We start from the raw sequence: 15438 nt of genomic DNA on the forward strand, positions 1-15438 counted from the left end.
TTGCTATTTTAATGAAAACAAGTAACAGTATTTGAAAGGAAGGAACGAAAAATGAGGGATATATTTTGCTGATATTTAACATTTTTTTCCCAAAATGGGAATCTGAGTTTCATGCAATGCAATCACAACCTGAAGAATTACAATGCAGCAATTATAAGACATGAGCTTCAGACTGAAGCATAAGTGTCACCCACTTTGTGAGGCATTCACTTAAAACTGCCCTTGTCATCTTGTGAGGCTAATCTTATTCAGTGCAAAGTGTAATTATATTCAGACAGCTTAGAAATGAGGCTACACCTTTGTCACTTGCGTATCTGTTTTTGCTTGTTGTGTTTTTTTTGTTGTTTTTTGTTGTTGAAAACCAACAGTAATATGGTTTCAGAAAAATGACATTGTGAAAGCCAGCAACTTAAAGGTATTAACTTAAGCCTGAACCCATCCTTTACAGTTGTAATCTAGCTGCCTTTAAATCCCTGTATCTATAAAAGTAATAACTCATAACAGTTTTGGCTGAGTTCCTGTGTCCCTTCATTGGATTCAGGATTTGAGGAGTATAAGGGAGGAAGATTGCTTATCATAAAATGTCTGACAGTGCATACATCAGAAGGGTTTATGGGATAAAGATACAATCTTTGTCCATCTGCTCAAGATATTTTATAACTTATTCTTTTGCAGATCACCTACAAGGCTGTCAGTTCCTTTGACCCAGAAATAGATTTATCGAATCAAAGTGGGCGAGTTTTGAAGCTAGGAAACGAAACTCATTACCTTTTTTTTGGACTGTATCCCGGGACCACCTATTCTTTTACCATTAGAGCCAGCACAGCCAAAGGATTTGGACCTCCAATCACGAACCAATTCACAACTAAAATATCAGGTATTATATTAAAGTAATGACTATTTCTGTTTTCTTACTATGATAACCATTATTTTCTTTGTTATTCACCTCTCTTTTAATGCTTTACAGGCAATTTGTCAGAAAGATAAAATCAGTTTTCTTCCTTGAAAGCACCAGACAAACTGATATATATTTATGTATTTGAATAATTTTCAGGTGCTTGAAGATCAGTTAGAACATACACAGTTTTTGAAGTACTGGTTCAGAACCATGCAACTTATCACCCAAGAAAACATGTGATTTATATGCCTTTGGAGTCAGTCCCAGCTGCTGCTTGTTGCAAAATTTTGCATAGGGTTTTTTGGACATGAATCTGAGACAGTTTCATTCAGAGCTCATTCAGCCTCAACGTGATTCTAAATTATTACAGTAACAGTGCTGGAAAATCTCTTTAATGTGGCATGAACAATTGAGAGTACAGCAGAAATGCTCCATGTCTAGCACTCGCTTAGGAAGTGTAGTGAATTGCGACGCTGCACACATTCCTAACAGGCATGTTGACTGAGGCAGATTTGAAACTGCATTAGACAAGAACATCAGGACCTGTGGTTTTCAGAGAGCAGGAAGACACAACTTCTCTAAAAGCCCATGCACAATCTCTTAAAGCCCCCAAAGACTCAGGAACATTTTATTCCCTTCGTTGATGGAATGCGATGTTACTGCATGCTCTAAAACACCTATATAATTGATGACAAAATGTGTTCCAAATCTGTAGTGGAGGTGTCCTTATACTCAGCTTCTCTACCATGTTTCTGGGAATTAAACTGACAGTCAGTAATGAACTTGAAGCATGGTCTCAGACCAATATTCACTCCTCAAAAATGCATTAGCTATCTTTCCCCCCAACTTTCCTTTTTGGAAAATATAAAGCAAGCTAATATGTGTACAGTATGTTTCATCTTATGTCCCTTTACTCCTATTCTCCCCGCATCTCATTGTAACTTTTCATCTTTGTGGTAGAATGAACAGGGAGCAATGCAAAAGCATTAATCAGAAGTACAGTAAGGAATTTATATTTGGGGAAGGGCAATAAATGCAAGTTGGGAATTTTTGTTATTACTGTACCTCGTAATTGTAGGGATAAATTCATTGGATGATTATCAGCTAAAAAGCCTTGAACATAATAAGCACTGGAATGTAAAGATTAGGGATCCAGTTCCCCCACACCACCTCCCATTGTCTGCAAGAAACCAATAGCACTGCTTGCATTGTAAGATGTTATTCAGTGTGAGTGAGGGTGGCAGAATCAGGCCCTATGAGAATAGAGAGAAAGAACAGGGTATTGGAAGAGGAGGAAAATCTAGAGCGTTAGGAACAGTACTGAAAGGTTAGGATAGTTATTCTCTTTTAAATGGTGGTGAATCACCATGTAACTCCCATTAACATGAATGGGAATTACACATATGCATTGAGGGTAAGATATGCCCCCATGAAGCTGCACCAGCTGGTTCCATGAGCACATCAGATCTCCCCACACCACCAGCAATCGGCAGGATTAGCCTCCCCCACCCCATCTAGGTAGGGTTAGGACTACCCCTGTTTTTTGGTGGGACACCCAACAGAGAGTGCCTATTCCTGGGATTTTCACAGGAACCCAAGGGACTTAGACACCCAGTCCCTGCTGAATTTTAAATAGGAGTTAAGCATCTATTTTCTTTAGGCTTCTTTAAAAATTCCAGCCTAAAGTAGTGTGGGAAGTGGGGATGATTCAGTAGGTGACACTCTTTCCTCTGAGTCAGTCCTACACCAGTGTTCCAGTGTGAGGTTAGAGGATGCTTTGTGCTGTCAAGTACCCTTCTCTAGTGAGATGTAAAACCAAAGTGCTAAGATCTCCTAGGACTTTTTAAAATTGTCCTGGCCAATTTCCAGTGTGTGTAATTACATGTTAATCTCTTAAATCTATACTGCATTTTCAGTAGAATAAGATATACTTAACTTCCTATCCTAATAGTGGTGTTATGCACTGTTAAACAGTTGCCATGTTTCATCACAGAATTGGCTGTTTGTCAATGATGGAAAAAGTGATTCCTGTGTAAATTTGTGGTGTTTTAGGCAGGGCTGGTAGCACTACCTACTAAAGTTGCCTGACACTTCCCATTATAAGACCCTGTTTTCAATTGCTTATAAATTTACCAAACTTCAACTGAGCAGGCTAAAATGTTCCATGCTGTCTGACTCAGGCTGGTTTTTTTTAATTATTTTTTATTTCAGCAAACATGGTTCGGCCATTTCCAGGAACAAAATTAGGAAATAATGCATTGTTTTGCTCAAGTTAAAGTTAAAAAATTCTGGCAACCATTGTGCTTAGTAAATTGAAATTTGGTAGGACGGGTGGACTTTGTGTCAAAGATGTGCCTTTTACTGTGAAAATCCCTCCACATTTGGCCCAAGTTATAAGCCTTTGAAAAATCACAGTTCATACATGCGCCATAGAGACTTGCTAAATTTAGCAGTTAAAGTCTCTGAAGATTCTGTCCTCCATTGAGCATACTTGAGTCTGTCATAGTTCCTTGTGCTAACCAGACTGTGCGTTCCCAAGGAGTAGCTGAGATCAGAAAGACTTTCTGTGTAATGTCTGCACCCAGCTGCTCCAGGTGAACACCCTACTGACATCCAGACAGCATGGAAGAGGAAGGGGACAAAGCTGGAAGGGGGGGAGGGAAAGGAGTAGATTGGGATTAGGAGTCTGCTGAGACTGGGGCTGGGGGTGGGGTAAGAGATACTAGGACTGGGAGTTGGGGAGATTGAGAGGCAGGGACTGGGACCAATGAGAGAACTGGTGGTAGGGGGCCAAGAGAGGAACAATGAAATTAGACAAGGAGCTGGAGGGAGGAGAGAGTTTGGGACTGGTTGAGCAAGGAGACTGGTACTAGGACCAGTGTGTGGGGGGGGGGATGGGGGATATTGGTGGTGAGGGGAGGACAGACACAAGGAACTGGGATGTGGCAGGAGAACTGGGACAAGAAGCCCCGAGGAGCAGAGGGGAAGGGAAAGATGATTACTGCAGGGATGAAACACCATGAAAAACCCATGGGGAAATTAATAAATTTGTCTTTGTGATGGTTTTGTGATGCTGTGACCAAAAGAGCAAATGTGATCCTTCGATATATAAACGGGAATCTTGAGTTGCAGAAGAGAGATTATATTACCTCTGTATTTGGCAATGGTGCAACCACTACTGGAATGCTGTGTCCACAATTCAAAAAGGATATTGACAAATGGAAGAGAGTTCAGAGAAGAGCCATGAGAATGATTAAAGGATTGGAAAATGTCTTAAGTCTGGTCTACACTTGGGGGAGCGGGGGGAGCGATCTAAGTTACACAACTTCAGCTATGTGAATAACGTAACTGAAGTTGACGAACTTAGATCTACTTATCGCGGTAAGTCGATGGCTGACGCTCCCCCGTCAACTCCGCCTGTGCCTCTCGCACAGGAGTACCAGAGTCAACGGGAGAGCGCTCGATTTATCGCATCTAGACTAAACTAGACAAGATAAATCGACCCCCGCTGGATCGATCACTGCCTGTCGATCCACCTGGTAATATAGACAAGCCCTTAAAGTGATAGACTAAAGGAGCTCATTATGTTTAGTTTAGTAAAGAGGCAGTTAAGGGGTGACTTGATCACAGTCTGTAACTACCTACATGGGGAACAGAAATTTGATAATAGAAGGTTCTTCAATCTAGCACACAAAGTTATAACAAGATCCCAATGGCTAGAAGCTGGAGCAAGACAAATTCATACCTGAAACAAGGTACAATTTTTTAATTGGGTAATTAGCCAGTGGAACAATTTACCAATGGTTATGGTGGATTCTCCATCACCGGAAACATTTACATTAAGATTAGAAATTTTTTTTAAGATATGCAGTAGTTCACTCAAGAATTAATTCAGAGAAGTCCTGTGTTATGGAGAAAGTCAGACTAGAAATCACAATGGCCCCTTCTGGCCTTTTAACCTACGAATCAGTGAATAGTGTGCAGTAAATAAGGCCTAGGACCAAACGTTGAACAGTGAGGATAAAAGAAAATATTGAATAGCAATTGAACACTGTCCAACCTATGCACAGAATGATGCGAAGTCCTTAATGACAATTTAAAAAGTAACAACCACCACCTAACTAAGGGATTTTAGGCACCAGTGTAGACAGTTTGCACCAGCACAGCTTACTCTGGTTTTAAACTGGGATAAATTGCACTAATGCTAATCCTGTTACACTGTTGTAAATGGTGTCTACGCTAAGGGATGGCCTCACTAGCTACACGAATAGCTGAAACGTCCATGGTGACTAGATCTGAGGGTATCTCTGATGTCCATCCACCATACTTGTAGCAAGAAAGTTGGGCCTACATTTTCAAAAGTAATTGGTGATTTTTGCATGCTTCAATTTTTGGGTGTTCAAATTGCCAACTAAAAAAAAGTTTTGACCTATAAAGACTGGGGTTCTCAGCACTCTCTGAGTGTCAGGCCCTTTGAAGGTATATCAAGTTGGGTATCCAAACTGACTAGTTGCTTTTGTTTAGTTTTTATTGTAGTTCTGTGTTTTGTTTTTGTTTTTTCTGAAGTCATTTACTTAATTATCTATTATTTAACTGTGATGTTGTGCTAGCTCTGTATTTTAAAGAGATCTTTATATGTGTCAAATCGATTTTTAAAATAAACTGTTAAAACAAACCTAGAAATAATTAGTCTATTTTGCCTCTTGTTTTTTCCCCCAGCACCATCTATGCCACCATATGAACAGGAAACACCTTTGAATCAAACTGACAGTACTGTGACAATCCTGCTGAAACCTGCACAGAGCAGAGGAGCTCCTGTCAGGTATAAGGGGGAAAAATCTTTACAAAATTAAAATTAAATCGATTAATTTCTTGAATGTGTTTTCTGGGGATTTTCTACACAGAAATCAGAGTCTAAATCCATGTCTGTATTAGTGTTAATTAAATTAAATAACCTAAGAAAATGAATGTGCTTTGATGTTGAGTGTTCGGGTATTGTTTAAAGGATTTGATCCAGATGCAAGTGGCTTGTTCTTTGAAGATAAGGAACAAAGCCACAGTGCTGTTATGTGGGTGGCTTCTCTACTTCTTTAAGGTAATTGCTTACTACAATGTTATGAGTTCAAGGACATAGCGTGCTTTTTATCCTGACTTGCTATGTTTTTATATCTGCTCTTTCTGTTTACCTCAGGATTTACTTACCACTATTTAAGACTTTTACTAAGTTAACTAATACAAAAAATGGATTATAAAATTAATAACATTTAACAGTTAGACCAGTTTGGCAGGAAGAGGAAAGAACACAGAAAAATCAATAGCTCAACCTTTTTTTATTTTCTCCAAGATTAGGCTCTTTACTTCTGAATTATCAGATAGATTCTAAAACAGTAAATCCTATTGTTACTGAAAGAAAGCATTTACATCCATAATTAAGAACTGTCAAGGCACTTCGATGATGTAGTTTTTGATAATTTTTGTCAGTTTCAGAAGTATATGAGTAAGGTTCTGATATATCCAGACATGAGTAAACTGAACTATTCCACTGCACATTATTATTTAATGTAGTATACAGCATGGTATCCTACCTTTAATTAGATTATTTTCTGTTTTCTGTAATATAACATTTATTTTTGAATGGTTGAATCCAAAAGAAGGAAGGTGCAACCTTATTTACTGTTTAGATCTTTTTTGAATGAGACATTTTCTATTGGGAACTGTGGCAGGGCGCTGCAGGGGAAGCCCTGATCAGCTCCTGCCACTCCAGCCCCAATCAGGGGAAATGGGTTGGGGCTGGGCCACTGGCTAAGACAGGCCTGGAAACTGGCCACACCTGCTAGCCTCGTTAACAGGGGCAAAAAGCTTGGGAGGAAGTGAGCCCAAGAAGGGGGGTGGAGACCAGGAGGGGGGAGAGTAGGCTCTGAAGGCGCCAGGAGCCAGCTACCCTGTTGCCACTGAGGCCAGTGCTAGGACAAATCTATAAATAATTTGTAAATAGTTGGAGTCTGGTGGTGGGGACCGGACACAGGAATAAAGAGCACGGGTGTTGCACCAGCTTGAAGTGGTCCTGACTCATTGGGGAGCAGGGCCAGGAGGCTGAACCCAGCAGGGCGCAGTGAGCAGCCCCATTACAGGAACATGCAAAACAATTGAGAAAAAATGGAAAGCAATAAAATCAGATCTTATCTGAACTGGCCTGTTTTGCAGATTATACTAGAACTGGAATCACATAAATGTTCCCTCTTTCTAGCTTTCCTGTTTCAAACCATTTTATTAAATAACTTTGGTTCATCTCATCTTATTTCTCAGTGCTGTAGTACAGTCCTGAATATAAAAATCGGGATTAAAATGGCACAAAGTAGTTATGTTACTACATAAACACAAGCTTGTTAGACCGTAACTAAAGAACGGTTAAATTGCTTTTATCTAGCCTACTGAATTAAATACAGTTGACTCCTGGAAGTATCGATAAGTAGAAAATCTCACCCATAATAGAAAGGCACTAGTTGGGAGATTTTAAAATGCCAAGTAAGGGGATAAGTGGTTAGGGAAATAGAAAGAGGGATTTAGAATAACATCAAACTACAGAGCCACAGAATCAGATGAACACATGACAGCAAGTTTACAAAGCTCTTTTGCAACAGCACCTAAAATAAAATAGGTTTCAGAGTAGCAGCCGTGTTAGTCTGTATCCGCAAAAAGAAGAACAGGAGTACTTGTGGCACCTTAGAGACTAACAAATTTGTTAGAGCATAAGCTTTCGTGGACTACAGCCCACTTCTTCGGATGTATATAGAATGGAACATATATTGAGGAGATATATATACACACATACAGAGAGCATAAACAGGTGGGAGTTGTCTTACCAACTCTGAGAGGCCAATTAATTAAGAGAAAAAAAACTTTTGAAGTGATAATCAAGATAGCCCAGTACAGACAGTTTGATAAGAAGTGTGAGAATACTTACAAGGGGAGATAGAATCAATGTTTGTAATGGCTCAGCCATTCCCAGTCCTTATTCAAACCGGAGTTGATTGTGTCTAGTTTGCATATCAATTCTAGCTCAGCAGTCTCTCGTTGGAGTCTGTTTTTGAAGTTTTTCTGTTGTAATATAGCCACCCGCAGGTCTGTCATTGAATGACCAGACAGGTTAAAGTGTTCTCCCACTGGTTTTTGAGTATTTTGATTCCTGATGTCAGATTTGTGTCCATTAATTCTTTTGCGTAGAGACTGTCCGGTTTGGCCAATGTACATGGCAGAGGGGCATTGCTGGCACATGATGGCATATATCACATTGGTAGATGTGCAGGTGAACGAGCCCCTGATGGTATGGCTGATGTGATTAGGTCCTATGATGATGTCACTTGAATAGATATGTGGACAGAGTTGGCATCGGGATTTGTTACAAGGATAGGTTCCTGGGTTAGTGGTTTTGTTCAGTGATGTGTGGTTGCTGGTGAGTATTTGCTTTAGGTTGGGGGGTTGTCTGTAAAATAAAATAGGTGCATATGCCAAACCAGTAGTGTAAATAATGAGTGAAAGGGGGAATAAAAATTAAAGTGGGAATTTCTTTAATATTATTTAAAGTTTTATTGTGCGTTACACACTCAGATATATTGTCATTGCATTGTTTACAGAACATGTTCTGGGAATGGATTTTATTTTTTTAATCTATATTAATCGGGTGTTGAAAATTCAGCTATACTTCATGTATGCACTTCACTAAGTAAGATGGTTGTTTATTGATTCTGTTATAACCACCCTGCTTCATTAATGCAGATTCTTGGAATTGCACTAAACTTTTTAGTGTAAATTCTAGTTGTCATTTTATTGATCAACACATCAGCTGCGTCACATACAATTATTTAATTCCTGCAGTGGGTAGGGAAAGTACAGAATCTAGTATTCAAGTCACTGATGTTAATACTTGAGGTAACTAAGAGTTTTGGTTTCTTTTCCATGATTAAATATTTTTCTTTAGTGAAATATAAAAAGCTTATTTTTTTTACCTTGTTTAGAATCCCCTCACCCATGTTCACAATATCAAAAGAAATGCTTATTGTTTAGCAGTTAAAGGACATTTCAAAAAGTAGACTTTGTAGACATGTTAAAGAGCCTCTATTTGCCACTGTAAAGTTCATGTTAATCAAGGAAACTGAGCTGTACATCAGTTTTTAAAAAATCCCACAATTTAACATTGTTAAAATATATTTTAACAGTTATAATACAGTAAATTATTATACAGGTTGGTTGTTTTGTTTTCTGTTTTGCATTTGCGTGTTTTATGGCTGTTACTTTGTTTATTTCCAGCTAATTATTTTTAGTTATACACCTCTAGCCCGATATAACACGACCCGATGTAACACAAATTCGGATATAACGCGGTAAAGCAGTGCTCCTACACTTTCTGTTATAAACCATTCTTGTGACCTTTTTTGGAGATGTCTAATACCTCCATCATTGGCAAAAGGCCTTTGAAATTTGGCAAGGAGAAATACCCCAGGCTAAAGATGTGCCTTTTGTTTGTCCTATAAAATTCCATTCAGGTTAGCTGAGTTATAAACTGTTAAATATCACCATTTACCTTCTCTCACTTGTGTCATCAGCAAAATATTGTCAGCATGCAAAAAATAAACATAAACAAAACCCACTAACCTGAACGGGAACATTGTAAAGATTTGGGACCATGCCACCACCAAAGCATCAGCACAAACTGCACTGGGAATACCTGGCAGCTGCCAGAGCAGCTATAGTGGCAGACTTGGGGAAAGAAAAGACTAAGGGGAAGAGAAAGCCAGGACAGACTGAGCTCCTTCCCACCATCTGACCACACTTTCTGGAGCCAGTATATGGCCCTAGCAAGTCGTCATCTTTCTGGGATGATGACATGGGACATGAGCTTTTTCAACTCAAAAGGGGGGATATACAAGAGGTGATATACAAAAAAGCCATGTTAACATAAAGTTATTTCAGTTGCAAAGTCAAGCATTTGCAAGTTAGAAAATGGCAGAATTAAGGTTACTGGTACAACCTTTGGCACGAGCATTATGATACAGTCTTCAGTTTTATGATCGCATACCATTTTTTCCAAAGGGACCCTGCATTAGTCACAATACATAGGATGGACACACAAGGGAGCAGAGTGAGGTTTATGGGGAAGTGTAAAACTGTCGTTTCCTGCCTTTGCAGCACTTGTCTTGGCAGCCTTCCTAACGTTCTTTTAATGTAGCTTTTTTGTGTGTAATTTACATTATATTTCAGTCTGAACAAAAGTTCACAGCAAAGGCTTTCCATTCAGAACTTTAGTTGCCATTGAAAAATCCCAAAGATGTGCCAAAACATAAATTGTCTAGATCAGCAGCATAATTCTCCCCATATAAATTGTCCACCACCCTACTACAAGTTTTCTAATATAGGACCATTGTAGCACCTTTTAATGAGGGGAAAGTGACATAAAATCTTAGGGCCAGATTCTGCGTGGCTCTTATGAGAGGTTTATGGTATGGGGGAACCCCTTTTTGCACCCCCTGCCAGTCCACTCAGAATTACAGCTTGTTCAGAGCACAGTGGCTGCTCTATATTTGCTACCTGGAAGTACAACGTTCCTTGGAGGTGATAAAAAGGAGAATCCCCTACATACACACTGGCAAGCACAATAGGCTGGCCAAATGTATAGAAGTAAATAGCAACACACAGAGCAGTTGGGCCGCAGCCACTCTGTACCCAGAAGGTATTCTGGCTCCTCATGGCAGAGAGCATCTTAGTTCTCCCTTTGAAGTGATGGAGCTCCGCCCTAGCCTTTGTGTATGGCTGTGCCTAAAGGGCACTGTGGACCCCCGAAAGAAGGGGAGAGAGCGATACCGAGGTCCAGCCCTACATGAAGTGAGGTCAGAGAGCAGGATGCAGTTTCATGCATGATTTGTGTATGCAGATACCACAAGTGTGAGCACAAACTCAGGGTCCAAGCGCATAAGCATTTAGACATTTGAATACTGAAGCACATAGTCAGAGGCCATGTTTCCACATACAGTTGCCCAGTTTATATGCAAAAGTGTGGTAATAGCACATGCATAAGAAGGCATCCAAATGAATGCAGATTTAACTCTGACCTTTGGCCCTTTACAAGCTTATCTTTGCTACCTTTACTGATTTATTTATTTGTAATGTCCCACCATTTTCACAGCTGGCAGTGTATGAGTTTTAGTGCAATGGTGATAGATCTCTTAAAAATGCTATTATAGACATAGATGAAGAGGGAAAGACATAGACCCAGGGAGGGAGAGATATAGACACCTAAGGAAAAGAACTGGTAGTCTCTATAAGGTCTTCCTATTAATATGAAAAGCACATTTCTGCCTTTTACAAAGCGCATTGAAAAACATTTTAGATATCAATTGCCAGATAATAGTTATGATTATGTTAAAATACTACTACTAAATTACTAAAATTCTGAAATACAGTATTTTAAAAATGCTATATGCTGAACATACAGTAAGACTCTGCAGTCTAACTGGCATCAAGTGAGTTTGATTTTCTTGTAGAAATGTCTGTTCTCTATTTGCCTATCACAACCTTCCCTGCTGTTTGTATTTTATTTAGAATGCATAATTTAAGAGTTTGTAAAGGTGTGTAATTGAATGCTGGTCTGTGGGCTCAGCTCCTGCTACCTGCCATTGTCTGCAAACTGTATTTCCAAATAATAGTTTTACAACCTGTAAGTCAGCCAACAAGCTTGCTTGAGCAAGTTTGAGATAGAGAAATGATGGAGCTTTATTGATGCTCATCATTGGCACTTCTTTCTGGCAAACAAGTATTCTTATTTACAGCTGAAAGGTCAATCTCAGTTTAATTGAGGGAGCAGTGCAATAATTGCTTATGCTGTAAAAATGTTGTAATCCTTTTTTGTTATACTCTAGAACTTGCTTTGAATTTTTACTGTGACTGGAATTGGAATTTTTGGTCCAAGTTGCTTAGATGCTTTTTCAGAAGTTCATGTGTTACGCTGGCTTGTTTTGAAATTTGCTTGGTCTTTTTACTGCAGCTAGTCCCAGGATCCCTTGACAAATGAGACTTTGATTCCTTAACTCCTACAGGCAGGGCCAAGTGTCACTAACAACTCCACAGATAATGGTACCTGTCATATATTAACATGATTATTAAAACTTAATCTATAACAATTAAAATAAGATAGATCTTAAGCAACTCCAGTGTTAGAACAGGATGGGTAAAGTACATCTTAAATCTAATCAGATAACTTTTCTGTTTCATATAGACCTATGAAAAGTCAGAGGGGAGGGCAAACCCAGGGTTGGGGCGTGGGGACTGCTCCCCTTCCCCGATAGTAAATGATGCTCCTTTGGTTTGTTGTCTCTTGAATGTTAAAGGGAGTAAAAAGTGATAAAAACATGCTTTGTCCATTATAGTGAGCAGATCAGTCTCTGAATATATACACACAGCAGTGCCAGCTTTACAGTTGCTCTTCAGAATAGGACCACGCTTTAAGCACTGAGTCATTACAGCCCACATTTTTAAAAGTGCACACTCACTTCTGTGCCTGCCTGACTTCCATGCACATAATAGTCAGTGCATGCACACAAGTCCACTGTTCAAAGAACATAGTAGAAAGATGCTGTTGCGCTGTGTTCCTGCATTTGTCGAAGTAAAGCAGGGCTTTGTTTTGTTTTTTACTATGTTATCTGTAAGGATAAGGCTGTATATTTCAGGTATTCCTAAGTAGCTGGTGAACAGGATTGCATGGGAATGTATCTTTCAACACTGTTTCTTATTTGTTTGTTTTTTTCCCCTTTTTGAAGAGATTTATCACACTGTTTGTAACATCAAACTTGTTGTTCTTGTTTTGTTTATTAATGTTACCATGGCCCCATTCAGAATTAATGCCACGTTGAGCTTAGAACTGTCAGACATATAGAGTGATATGATCCTTGTCTTGAGCAGCTTTCAGTCTGTTAGTGTTACTATATAATATACATGCGCCCTTTTCCCAGTTGAGCAGTGGGATTTTGCACAGTGTGGTTTATGTCCCACGGAAGCCATCTTTTCCATAAAAAGAATGGTAGCCAAGAAAATTAACTTACTCTTTACCATGCAATTATTGTTACCCAATGATAGGAAGAAATAACCTGGGTCACTATTTAATTTTGTTACCCACAACTATTTTTCTTTGTTTTCAACAAATTTTCCTCAAGAGATTAACTTCACCACGGTTTGAATCTCATTAGTTTTTCTCCTCTCCAGGGTCACATTCCAAAGTGAGGTGAGTTCCCAAGTGAAAGGAATAGAATAGTTTCTAGTGAGCATTGATCTACTTCACAGAATCATTAGTTGGCTCACCCTAGTCAGTTATATTTGGAAGTCATAGCAGGTTAGGCACTGAGAAGCTAGCGGTGTTGCCCATCAAGTCCAATATGCATTGACAGTATTGTGTAGAGATGTTCTTTCATCTTGTTTGGCTCTTGCAGACTCACATAGTTAGTTTTCATGAACATTAACATTCACTGACCATTTTAAAATGAAGAAAGAAAAGTTTTATTGCAGTGATGGTGACTTAAAGCAAATGCATTCTACTGCATTGTGTACCCTGAGATTATCTGACAAAATGTCTACGTACATTCCAAATGTTAAGATAATTTTAAAATACATTTCATAGTAAAAGTAGATCAAGTGACTGAGAAAAACCTTGGCAACAGATTCACATGGCCCATGGCCATTTTCACCATCAGGCCCAAAGTCTTGTGTGATTTTCTTAGTTTCAGGTTCTATTACAAAAGCCCAGCGCTAATAATTACTGAGTATTAGGCTGAATTTCCTATAGGTATTTGTCCTTCTACAATGGCACATTTTTATACTGCAGTAGACTCTGGACTTTGTCTTCTACAAATAATTGTTAAGTGTTTATTTTGTTTTTCATTAGTGATAGAGTGCCGTGTTTGTGAGTAGAGTGCTCACAGAGTTTGCTGGACTTATAACCTTGGCATCAGCCAGGCACAGCACAAGTCTTCCCTGATCATGGGCTGAGCTCAGATTGTCAGTTCCAGGCCTGAATCTCTTGACTAGAAAATATCACCCATGCGTAACTGTGCGAGTTTCTGTGATATGTTCAAAAGGATATTAAAATATGGCCACCAAACACTTATTTGCTTATGAATCTGACAGGTTCTTTCCCTCAGGAGAGCCCCATTTCTAAATGAGAATAAGGTTGACGGGCAGTGCCCAGCATCAGTATGTAAAGCTTGGTTCAGGCTTTTTGGTGTGCATATAGATCTAGATGATGGCAGTAAGCCGTGGACCCGCACTGAGGGCAATGCAGATTCACATCACTACATCGCTCCAGGGAAGTTACAAAGGGATTGTGCCTCCTGTGTTTAGGGGGAGGGTGCACACTTCTTCATCTCTTTGGAGGCTGGTATGAATAAACCAATCACACCACCTTTTAGTCAACTGCTAGGAGCTGTCTCCATAGATCCATACGTTCCCAGGCCAGAAGAGGCCATTGTGATCAACTAGTCTGATCTTCGGTATAACACAGGCCATTGAACTTCCCCAAAATAATTTCTTGGACATACATTTTAAAAAAATTATTTAATCTTAATTTAAAATTTGTCAGTGATGGAGAATTCACTACAACTCTTGGTAAATTGTTCCAATGGTTAATTACTCTCACTGTCTTGCAGAGATCTTGTGGAAAGAATATGGCATCATGTAATTAAAATTAAAGACGGAATCATAACACAAACATGTAAGGAGGCAGAATTAAGGTTGCAGGAGCAAATTAAATTCTGGCATTTCATCACTTTTAACCTAAATAACATTATTTCATATAATTGTTTTGTATTAAAGTAGCATCTTGAGCAGACATTCCAAGCAAACAAGTCAGTGTCCTCATTTGATCACAAGTAAAATTAGGAAGAAGAGGAGAAACTCTATGTGGAGGGAGAAAAAATTAGCGATTAATGTGCTCCCAATGAAACATTACCATTGTATGTTGAATAATGTTTCATTTTGCTGAACATTAATATGAAAAACTTTCTTTTCACAGTACTGTTCATTTAAGCAGGTGGAGAAATCAATGGCATTTCCAAGTGTCCTGACAGTAAAACATTGCTAAGTAAGAGCTAATCTGCAAAACCAGCTTACATTAAATGACATAAAGAAACATTACAGCCACTTACTGAGCTGTACGACTGACAGCATGTACTATTTAGAAAGCAGCAATAGAAATGCTTCATCTTAACATAGATGCTGAGAGTGGTAAGATAGATGTCTAAGGCACTATAGAAGTGTTGAATTTGGGAAGAGATTACTGTGGAGATATATGATGGGGGTAAAGGGATTAACTACATTCTAACCTTTAGAGTAGAAACTGTTTTCAGGATTAGCATTACAGGGCAGTAGCAGCACAAGGCTACAACCTCATCTGTATTTAACAGCTGTTTTGATCCTAAATTATGCACAAGCTCACATCTAGCTGGGAAGAGCTGTAAGGGGTCATGCTGGCAGAAACACCTCTGCTCCTCCTGTGTTCC

At 39.1% G+C, this 15438-nt stretch overlaps 1 protein-coding gene across 9 annotated transcripts in view; it reads left to right on the forward strand.

The window, feature by feature from the left end:
- Nucleotides 1-15438, forward strand: part of PTPRM (protein tyrosine phosphatase receptor type M) — a 691593-nt gene that overhangs the window by 408962 nt on the left and 267193 nt on the right. For all 9 annotated transcript variants that reach the window (XM_054018880.1, XM_054018881.1, XM_054018883.1 and 6 more), the window contains exons 10-11: nucleotides 676-877; nucleotides 5618-5720. In XM_054018880.1, coding sequence (XP_053874855.1) covers nucleotides 676-877; nucleotides 5618-5720 — 305 coding nt within the window. The remainder of the gene's footprint in view (nucleotides 1-675; nucleotides 878-5617; nucleotides 5721-15438) is intronic.

Source organism: Malaclemys terrapin, chromosome 2 (genome assembly GCF_027887155.1).
Source record: "Malaclemys terrapin pileata isolate rMalTer1 chromosome 2, rMalTer1.hap1, whole genome shotgun sequence".
Lineage (NCBI taxonomy): Eukaryota > Metazoa > Chordata > Testudines > Emydidae > Malaclemys > Malaclemys terrapin.